Source organism: Macaca nemestrina, chromosome 1 (genome assembly GCF_043159975.1).
Source record: "Macaca nemestrina isolate mMacNem1 chromosome 1, mMacNem.hap1, whole genome shotgun sequence".
NCBI classification, from domain to species: Eukaryota; Metazoa; Chordata; class Mammalia; order Primates; family Cercopithecidae; genus Macaca; species Macaca nemestrina.
The window spans coordinates 141,309,715-141,320,478 of NC_092125.1; the positions used below are offsets into that span (position 1 = coordinate 141,309,715).

Below are 10,764 nucleotides of genomic sequence, written 5' to 3' on the forward strand. Positions count from 1 at the left end.
GAGAGTGGGAGAAAGATCATCCTTTGACAAACAGCCTTATTTGGGGTTAATTTAGTCAAAGGTCCTGTAGATGTGTATCTTGCTTAATATTTCCTTTAGACTTTAAGAAGACCCAGGATTTTATTGTTGCTGTGTAACAGCTGATTGTGTACATTAAATATCACCATTTCTCAACAGCTATTCTCAGGCAACGATGATAAATGCAGATAATATGTTACCTTTGTATGGTGCTTTTCTGTTTAAAAAGTACTTTCACACACATTATCAATTCATGGGTTTTTTTTTGTTTTTCACTGTATTAAATATTTATTACCTACTTAACCTACAATCAAGCATACACTTCCATGTGTATTTAGGCAAAACTTAATTGCTAGAGGAATAACATTTAAATTTGTAATGTAAATTGAAATTGCTTTGAAATGCCACGCATGAAGTTTTTTTGGCCTTTAAAATGAAAAAAATAAATAAGAGTTTTGTCTTAAAACTTAAACCCTAGAGTTTTGTCCTAAATTCTCAGACCTTTTTTTTCCTATTGTTTGTTTCCACTAGCACCTCAATGGAATTGACTAGACCTCATAATGGGTAACAGTGGCAATTTGATTGATTGAAAGGAAAGACAGAGTGAGCATCAACAGGGGTCTTGGTTTAGCGTATGACTCCAGAGATACCTGATTACCAACAATCTCCACGTAATATTTTCAGATGCTCCCTAAACAACCAGGTAGCCTTCAGATTAATAATCAGCAAAGTTCAATGAATTCAATATGATCTATTTTGAGTAGCTGAGTATCTGCGTTTGTAGTTGTTGCTGTTTTAAATTCTAGCAATGTTCTTACTGGAGTAACAAATGACAGATTTAGTGAATAGAAGGGACTCATGCCTATCTATGATCTTCACATATTTCTTAATCTACGGCTTTTCAGAATGAAAATATCTCTAGGAGCTTCCCCAAAACTAAACCATTCCTCACAATGACCAGATCCCTTTTGGATACATCCAAGATTTGACTTTGTGGGAACAAATGGGAATGATGTCCAGGGACCAGTGCTGGACCCCTCCTAAGCTGTTTCATCCCCTTAAGATTCTAGAACAAGAATCACCAGCCATTTCTATTTTGCAAAAGGGCTCTCATGAGGAGTAAATAGTGAGACATGACTGTGAAAAACATGCACAAAATCTCTTAGAATATGACAGAGAGCATCTACTGCCCTGTATGAAAGTGGTTGTAGGTTCATTTTTATCTTTGTGTATATTGTTCCGCATGTTAAGAGGTGAAGTTCCAGAGGAATAAGGATGGACAAGTACTGGGGTTGGTGTGAGGTAGAGAAAGAAAATAGCTTTCAAATGTTTTCTTTCTAAAAAGTTAAGTATCATCTCCCTGATGTATGAATTTTATTTAGGATGATGATTTAAAATGTTAAATTAAGGTATTTTTATATTGTTGGCTGATTTTTTAACACCCTCTTGAATGTTTGTATAAGGTGTGACGTTTGAAAGGTAAAAATCCATGCATGTTATCAGATCAGATTACTGTAATTCCTATAGAATGAGAACAAGCTGCAGAGGTCAGCCCTGACTTTCAAAAACAAGGGGCACCTGACTTTCTGGCACTGCCAACTTCAGAAGGGTAGCTATGGGGCTTAAATGAGATGGTATATATACGACACTTATAGAAGTACCTGGCTCGGGAGGGGAATGACACACACTGGAGCCTGTCGGGGGTGGGGAGAGAGAAAGCATCAGGATAAATAGCTAACGCATGCTCTACTTAATACCTAGGTGACGGGTTGATAGATGCAGCAAACCACCATGACACATGTTTACCACGTAACGAACCTGCATATCCTGCACATGTATTCCAGAACTTAAACAAGAGAATACCTGGCTCATAGTGAATGCTCAGAAAATGTTAACTATCATCACCAGAGTTAGGAAATTATTATCTGACACATGGATCTCCACACTGAATGAATGGGAATGAAGGAAGAAAATGAACATTTACTGCATATTCACTGGGGCCAGATTTTTCACGTTTTGACTCTCTTCATCCTCACCCAACTCTGCAACATTATTGTAGATGATTGTTTAGGGTTCTGCAGCAAATTAGTGGCTGAGCCAGAATGTACTGCCCATGCTATGTTAAGCAGATTTGATCAATGTTTCAGAGGAACATTTTATTGTGAACTAATTATGCCATGCACTCCTTGAGGTGAGACCACATGCATAGGCTCGAATTGCACTGGGCAGCTAATCTACCACCTCATTAAGCTGTCTCCAAATGAATGAAAGAACAGATCAAAGCATAACAGGAAAATGACTTATGTTTATTTATGCACATCAATCCAGAAGGGGAAAAAGATCTTCATGCAGGGAAAGGAAGACTTCTCACTCTGGAAAAATTACTAGGTATAGGCGTCTTTGCTATCCTCCACTCTTTTCTTCAACGCCTAATACCTCCTAGTATACTAACATCCTCAATACATTTATTCATAAAGTCCCTTTCACTCACAAAGTATTAACTAAAGTGGGTCGGGTGCAGTGGCTCATACTTGTAATCCCAGCATTTTGAGAGGCTGAAGTGGGCAGATCACTTGAGGTCAGGAGTTTGAGACCAGCCTGGCCTGTTTAACATGGTAAAACCTTGTCTCTACTGAAACTTCAAAAATTAGCTGGGTGTGGTGCACACTTGTAATCCCAGCTACTTGGAGGCTGAGGCAGGAGAATCACTTGAACCCAGGAGGTGGAGGTTGCAATGAGCTGAGATTGCACCACTGCACTCTAGCCTGGGTGACAAAGCAAGATTGTCTAAAAAAAAAAAAAGGTTCTTAAGGTAGTAATCCTTTCAGCACTAGATGCATTTTAAATCAGGATTTTGAGTGACATAAAATCTTTAAGACTCTAAAGGAGGTAAGAAATCTGTAATGGTGGAATTCTAGGTGTTATAAGATAGTAAGGGAGGATTTGCAGACAGGATATTGTCCTAGACCTTTCAAAATATACCAGATTATTCTACCTTTGAGTCAACTAAGGGAACTGGGCTTTTAAAAACATCAATTTCTTGACCTATTTACTTTATGAACTATTTCTCATAGCCCTGTGCTATCAAAAACTGGTTTTCTTTTACTGCCATATGTACCACCTTTTTTTTTTTTTTTTTTTTTTTGAGATGGAGTCTCGCTCTGTCGCCCAGGCTGGAGTGCAGTAGTGTGATCTCGGCTCACTGCAAGCTCCGCCTACCGGGTTCACACCATTCTCCTGCCTCAGCCTCCCGAGTAGCCGGAGCCTGCCACCAGGTCCAGCTAATTTTTTTTTTTTTTTTTGTATTTTTAGTAGAGATGGGGTTTCACTGTGTTAGCCAGGATGGTTTCGATCTCCTGACTTCGTGATCCACCCGCCTCGGCCTCCTGATATGTACTACCTCTTTTAAAGATGTTCATTAAAAAAAAAAAAAAAAAAAAAGGCCGGGCGCGGTGGCTCACGCCTGTAATCCCAGCACTTTAGGAGGCCGAGACGGGCGGATCACTAGGTCAGCAGATCGAGACCATCCTGGCTAACACGGTGAAACCCCGTCTCTACTAAAAATACAAAAAACTAGCCAGGCATGGTGGCGGGCGCCTGTAGTCCCAGCTACTCGGGAGGCTGAGGCAGGAGAATGGCCTGAACCCGGGAGGCGGAGCTTGCAGTGAGCTGAGATCCGGCCACTGCACTCCAGCCTGGGCCACAGAGCGAGACTCCGTCTAAAAAAAAAAAAAAAAAATTTTACCCAGTGGGGTCAATAGAGAATAGAACATTTCTCCTTAGGTAACTGCTATGGTCTGAATATGTTCTCCCAAAATTCATATGATGAAGTTTATTTGCCTCCAGAGGACACATCAACAAGGCACCATCTTGGACACACACCGACATGGATGTCACTAGACTCTGAATCTGCTAGTGCCTTGATCTTGGACTTCCCAGTCTCCAGAATGGTGGGAAATAAATTTCTGTTCTTTATAAATTACCCAGTGTCAGGTATTTTGTTATAGCAACAAAAATGAATGAAGATAGTAACTAATAATTACATATTTTGGGCTCTAGATTTTCTTCCTAATGTGAAATATTTAGGTAAATTATCCTGCATTCCTGTAAGCCTATTGCTCTGTGCACAGGAAATAGTTCATTTTCAGTTTCCATGAGTGCTCTACTCTCTGCCTTCTCCTCACCCCAGCTTCACCAAAATCTTCCTGATAACAATCACTCCACATCTTTGGTTTGTTCAAAATCTCCTTTCCCTACCCAGTGTTGTATTTTGTCTATAGTAGATACTCTCCACAAACTGTTTTGTTACTATTTCAGAAATTTGAAACATTAAAAGATATGTCTTTTAATCCTCAAAAAATATATAAATTTAAAATGGTAGCAGGTAGGTCTTTTAAGGAGGAAAACCATTGCTGTGATTCAGGAACATTTAGGAATATTAACTCTGGGCACACGATCAAAAAGTAGGGTCTGTTAAAAGTCATTACAAGAGGCTTGGTGTGGTGGTTTACACCTGTGATCCCAGCACTTTGGGAGGCCACGGTGGGAGGATTGCTTGATCCCAGGCTTTCAAGATCAGCCTGGGCAACATAGCAAGATCCCATCTCCAAAAAAAAAAAAAAAAAAAAAAGCTAGGTGTGGTGGTAGATGCCTGTAGTCCCAGCTACTTGGTAGGCTGAGGTGGGAAGACTGCTTAAGCTCAGGAGGTCAAAAGCTGCAGTGAGCTGTGATCATGCCACTGTGCCCCAGCCTGGGTGACAGAGTAAGACCCTGTCTCAAAAATTACGATCGTAACAGTATTAAGAGGTGGGGCCTTTAAGAGGTGGTTAGGTCACGAGGGCTCTGCCCTCATGGATGGAAATAATGCCACTACGAAAGGGTAATTTCAATCCCCTTTTGCCTCTTTGCCCTTCCTCCTCTGCCATGTGATATTGCAGCAAGAAGGCCCTTGTCAGATGTTGGCACCTTGATCCTGAACTTCCCAATCTCTAGAACTCTGCGAAAATACATTTATGTTCATCATAAGTTACCCAGACTGTGATATTCTGTTACAGCAGCACAAAATGAACTGAGAAAATAAGCCAAGTTTTAATATAACAATAAATGTTAGTTGGTAAGTTTACCAGAATTCTGGAAATCCATGAAGCAGCAGCATAAGTGGTTTGCCTCTTTCTCCAGCAGCAACATAGTGAAATCTTAACCCTGAATCCTGAAAGTAGAGGGCATGGAATTTTAGTGATGTTTGTGTTGATTGACAAAGAAATATATTTAGCATTTCCACTTCATTAAAAAATAATAACTTGCCTTATTTTTTACATTTGTGTATTTACAATATCTTCATGACACTCAGTTGCCTTATTTTTAACATCAAGAAATAAATTTACTTTCATTAATTTTCAAAAAGAAAAGCAAACCCCATGCCCTATTAATAGGGTAAATTGACAGATTCACTTTGTCAACAAACACTCCCTTGACAGTGTCTTCTCTTCTTGTTCTAGTACAAGGTCAATTTATATATTATGAGCTTCTGAAGCAATGTCACAATTTGTAACTTTCATCTTACCGTTTGTAACTTGCATGTTACTGATGTGTCACATTTCATCTCCGTCAAATGCTGCAGGACATGTAAATAATTCTAATCTGAATTTATATTTCTGCCATGTTTACATCCTAGTCATCTACTTTTCTCAGCTTGCCCGTCAAGAGCTGTGCAATCAGTTATATAATTCACACCTCCTTCTCTTATTTTTAGGTCTCTCCTTCCCACATTATTATTTTGAGTGTTGCATGTTCTGTTCCCCTTGCTGCCTGCTCATGTCATGTCAGTGTGCGTTTCTAATAACAGAATGCCCTGAGTGCTCAAGACTTCACTCTGCATGTGGGAGACAAGAAAACCCAAGGAAAATTTAAAAAACATGGGAATGAGACAGGAATTCAAGCAAATACTAAGCAAGCTGAATGGAGGAAAGTAGACGGAACAGCAGGAAAATAAAAAACTCTGAAAGCAAGCAAGCTAGGAAACAAAAAGAACCAAAAGCTGAACACAGACATTGGGTTTTTATATCAGGCAACTCAAGCAACTGAGTTTTCAGATGTGAAAGAATCATTTTGCAAATTCAGAAGATGAGGCCCAAAGATGGTAACATGGGTCATAAAATGGTTGACAGCAGGGCTGTGATCAGAATCTCCATCTTGTCCTAACTCCCAGGACAATGTTCTTTCCACTCCTTCCTTCTCTGTCTCTGGGGAAGCTCTTTAGGCGGCCAGGGCGAGGGGAAAGGTGTTTTATGGAATTCCAAATGGTTCTTATACTACTTTTACTCCTCAAGTTGGACAGAGATAACAAAATCTGACTTTACCCTCAGTTGCACGATGGCTTCCTAGAGGTTCAATAACTTCTTTTATTGGTGGTGAGTCTTGGAGGATTAAATGTTGTGGGCACTGGATTGGATTTAATTAACATATACTTTATTGCACTGACTATGCATCAGGCATTGTTTTAAGTTTTTCGTGTTTGTTTTTATAAATATTAACCTATTTAATTCTCATGTCGACCCCAGGCAAGAAAGAAGTTCTCTTGCCTTTCTGAACTTCAGCTGCGGGTTAATTTAACTCCTAACAGGAAATAAGGACTTGATGACATAAATATCCCCTCTTATGAGGCTGGGTTTGAAAGGCCTGTGAGTCAGACTGCAGGGTGTATCACGGGAACTATTTCCCTTCACCACCTGGAGCACCAGGAAACAGAATATCTGTGGGCTGTGAGGAAGCTTGAACAATTACAGTCTGCAGGAAAGGCTGGATTTACTTTTTATTCCATTCCTTTCTTTGGTCCCTGACTTCATAAGTCTGCATTCCTCCCCACAAGCACACACAATTTACTTATTGTTTCATGCAACCTAAGTCGTCTGTGATCATAATAAACTCATGACTCCCAAAGGCTGACTGTTTACTCTTATTATCTCTAAAATTGGGCAAGAACAGGCTCCTGAGACATTAGGATGCCACGAGGAACAATTCTCTACAGCCGATCTGAGCTCTAAAGGGCAAAAGGGTGACAGGAGACAGCTTTCCCTTGCAGTCGGAAAAAGAGCAGGTTTATTCTGGGTTGTTGTGGCGCGGGGCGTCGGGGGTTGGGGGGGGGCCGTAATATAATAGGACCCTGATTAAAGAAGTTCCACATTCAGAAACCAATCAAGGTGCCTGCAAAGACCGAGTGCTGTTTATCAGCATCCTTCTCTTTCTCTCTCTCTTTCTCACACACACACACACACACACACACACGCGCGCGACACGCAGGGACCCGACCCCTCCTCCCCTCCTGCCCGGACACTAGGGGACGCTGAGCTGGCGTCTTGGAAGGAGCAGCCCGGCGCCCCCCGCCCTCGCGGCGGTCACGCTCCCTCCCACTCCCGCCAGGCCCGCGCCGCCCTTCACCTTGATCCGCACGTAGCAGTGGGTGCCCAAGGAGGGGTCGCTCAGGCACGCGGGAGGGTGCTCCCGGGGGGACCGCCGGAAGGTCTGCGCCGGCCCCTTGCCGAGGCTCCACAAAAGTTTGAGCAGGTGGATGGAGGCGCAGAGCCCGCAGTAGCAGTAGACCAGGGACCAGAAGAGCAGGGACCGGAGCGTGAGCATCAGGCGGGGCAGGCAATCCCGCAGCCTCGCCATCGGGAGGCAGCGGCGGGGCCCGCTGCCCTTCCTCGGGAGCCGGTGAGCGAGCGCCGCGGCGCGCCAGGCCAGCCCGCCGTCGCCGCTTGGTGCGCGCCTCCCCCGGCCCGGGGCGGCCGGCGTTCCGTGTCACCGCGGCGGCTCCGCACACGCGCCGCGCCCAGTCCGGAGCGCGCAGGGGAAAGCCGGGCCTGCGGGGTGCGGCGGGCCAGGCCGGGGTGCAGAGCTCGGCCGTCTTCCGCGGAGAGCGAGATCCGGTTTCAAAATTGCAAAACTGTGAGGGAGGACGAAGGCGATACTCTCCAAACCATCCCGGGCACCAAGGAAGGAAGCGCCACTCGTTCTCTTTGTTGTTCTCAATGTATCAAGCAAAACTAGTTTTAAGCCCACATATTCGTGTGTCATAGTTCAGGGACACAGGTCAGCGACAAACTTCTATGCTATTACACCCAAATAGATTCTTCATAGTGCAAAATCACTCTGCACTGTGAAAGATAGCAGCCTTCCTTTTCTCCTCAAAATCTTTCATGGAATCATAATTTCTGTAGAAATCCGCCTATTCCTTGCCTGGTTCAGCCACAGCAAACTTACAGAGAGCTGCAACCCCAGGGATACAATGAATGCTCCAAAACGTGACGCGGCAGAAGCCTGGCCAGAAGGCCACACACCTGAGGGTTCGTGGAAGGGCTGGAAGCCGTGAGAGTGACAGTCCCCGGAAGATATCTCAGCCTCAGCACCGACGTGACCACTCTTGTCCTGACCTCCTCTATCGTCCAGCTCACTGTTAGAATTTCATTCAGCCTTTTCCCAATCACTGGGTCAGGTGTTAAGTGTTCATTTTCTGTGAGCTGTCAAACTGGTTTACAAAGTGGCCGTACAATTTTGAATTTACTTCAGCATGTGTGAGTTATACAATTGACCTTTGAACAATGTGGGGGGTTAGGGTTGCTGACCCCTTTCACATCTGAAAATCCATGTATAACTTTTGAGTTCCCCCAAACTTAAGTACTAATAGCCTACTACTGACCAAAACAATTAACACATATGTTTATGTATTATATACCATATCTTTATAATAAAGAAAAATGTTAAAATCATAAAATACATTTACTATTCATTAAGTGGAAGTGGATTATCTTAAGAGTGTTCATCCTTGTCATCATCAGGGTAGGCAGGCTGAGGAGGAGAAAGAAGAGGCGAGGTTGATCTTCCTGTCTTGGGGTGATGGGGAGGGAAGAGGTGGAAGAAAATCCATGTGTAAGTGAACCTACACAGTTCAAACCCATGTTGTTTGAAGATTAACTGTATTTTGCTCTTTTTCTAGGGTCTTGAGTTAGGAACTTATTGAGACCTTTGCTATTTCTCATGCAATCATTTAGCACCTATAAATTTCTCTCAGTACTCTGTTGTTGTTGTTGTTGTTGTTTGTTTGTTTGTTTTGAAACGGAGTCTCACTGTTGCCTAGACTGGAGTGCAGTGGCGCGATCTCGATCTCGGCTCACTGCAAGCTCCGCCTCCCTGGTTCAGGCCATTCTCCTGCCTCAGCCTCCCAAGCAGCTGTGACTACAGGCGCCCGCCACCACGCCCTGCTAAGGTTTTTGTATTTTTGGTAGAGACGGGGTTTCACCGTGTTAGCGAGGTTAGCTCGTGATCTGCCCTCCTCGGCCTCCCAAAGTGCTGAGACTACAGGCGTAAGCCACTGTGCCTGGCCTCTCTCAGTACCCTTTAACCACATTACATATATGTTGATATGTTGTATTTTTTCATTCGTTACGTATTTTTTAAAATGTCCTGTTTTAGGTTGGGTGCTGTGGCTTACGCCTATAATCCCAGCACTTTGGGAGGCTGAGGCAGGAGGATCGCTTGAACTCAGCAATTCAAGACCAGCGTGGGCAACATGGCAAAACCCTGTCTCTACAAAAAAATAGAGAAATTAGTCAGGTGTGGTGGTACACGTCTGTAGTCCCAGCTACTTGGGAGGCTGAGGTGGGAGGATCACCTTAGCCCTGGAAGGTTGAGGCTGCAGTGAGCCAAAATCATGCCACTGCACTCTAGCCTGGGTTACAGAGTGAGATTATGTTTCAAAAAACAAAAAACAAGGCCGGGGGTGGTGGCTCACACCTGTAATCCCAGCACTTTGGGAGGCTGAGGTGGGCAGATCACCTGAGGTCAGGAGTTTGGGACCAGCCTGGCCAATATGGTGAAACCCCATTTCTACTAAAAATACAAAAAAAATTAGCCAGGCATGGTAGTGCATGCCTGTAGTCCAAGCTACTTGGGAGGCTGAGGCATGAGAATTGCTTCAACCCGGGAGGCAGAGATTGCAGTGAGCTGAGATCACACCACTGCAGTTCAGCCTGGGTGACAAAGGGAGACTCTGCCTCAGTCTTAACTCATAACACATTAAATTTTTAAGAGATAGAGGTCTTGCTATGTTGATCAGGCTGGTCTTGAACTCCTGGCCTCAAGCAGTCCTCCCACTTTACCCTCCCAAAGTGCTGAGACTACAAGCATGAGGTACTGTGCCTGGCAGTCTCTTATTGACTTGTATCTGATTCTATTATGGCCCAAGAACATACTCCACATGACCTCTATTCTTTTAAGTTTGTTTTATAATCTGGGATATGGTCTATCTTGGTGAATGTTACATGGTTGTTTAAAAAAAAAAAAAAAAGTGTGGATGGAGTGTTCTACCTTTGTCCGCTAGATTATGTTGGCTGCTTGTGTCTTACCTTTTTTTTTTTCTTTTTCTTTTTTTTTTCAAGAGACAGGGTCTCACTTTGTTACCCAGGATGGAGTGCAGTGGCTATTCACAGGTGCAGTCATTAAGCACACTGCAGCCTCAGACTCCTGGGCTTAAATGACCATCCTTCCTCAGCCTCCTACATAGCTGGGATTATAGGTGCATTCCACCACACCCAGCTTATGTCAACTTTTAAATAAGAGAATTCCTGTTAAATTCATTCACATCAAATAAGTTCCTCAATTTATAGATCGCAATACCAAAATCTTATGAAGATTAAAAAACAATATAGAAATTTATTGAATGAAAATAGTTTCAATAATTATATTAGAAAT

General features: G+C 43.3%; 1 protein-coding gene across 2 annotated transcripts in view; it reads right to left on the minus strand.

Annotated features, from left to right (window-relative positions):
* Nucleotides 1–7,802, minus strand: part of LOC105485382 (epoxide hydrolase 4) — a 34,974-nt gene extending 27,172 nt beyond the window's left edge. Inside the window, exons 1-2 of one of the 2 annotated variants that reach the window (XM_011747690.2) lie at nt 7,456–7,802; nt 5,142–5,227 (exon numbers count right to left, since the gene is read on the minus strand). In XM_011747690.2, the coding sequence (XP_011745992.1) occupies nt 5,142–5,227; nt 7,456–7,686 (317 nt within the window). In that variant the 5' untranslated portion in view covers nt 7,687–7,802. Of the gene's footprint in view, nt 1–5,141; nt 5,228–5,581; nt 5,745–7,455 lie in introns of those variants that run through there. The other variant, XM_011747691.3, reaches the window with a different exon arrangement.
* Between the last annotated feature and the right edge of the window lie 2,962 nt (nt 7,803–10,764).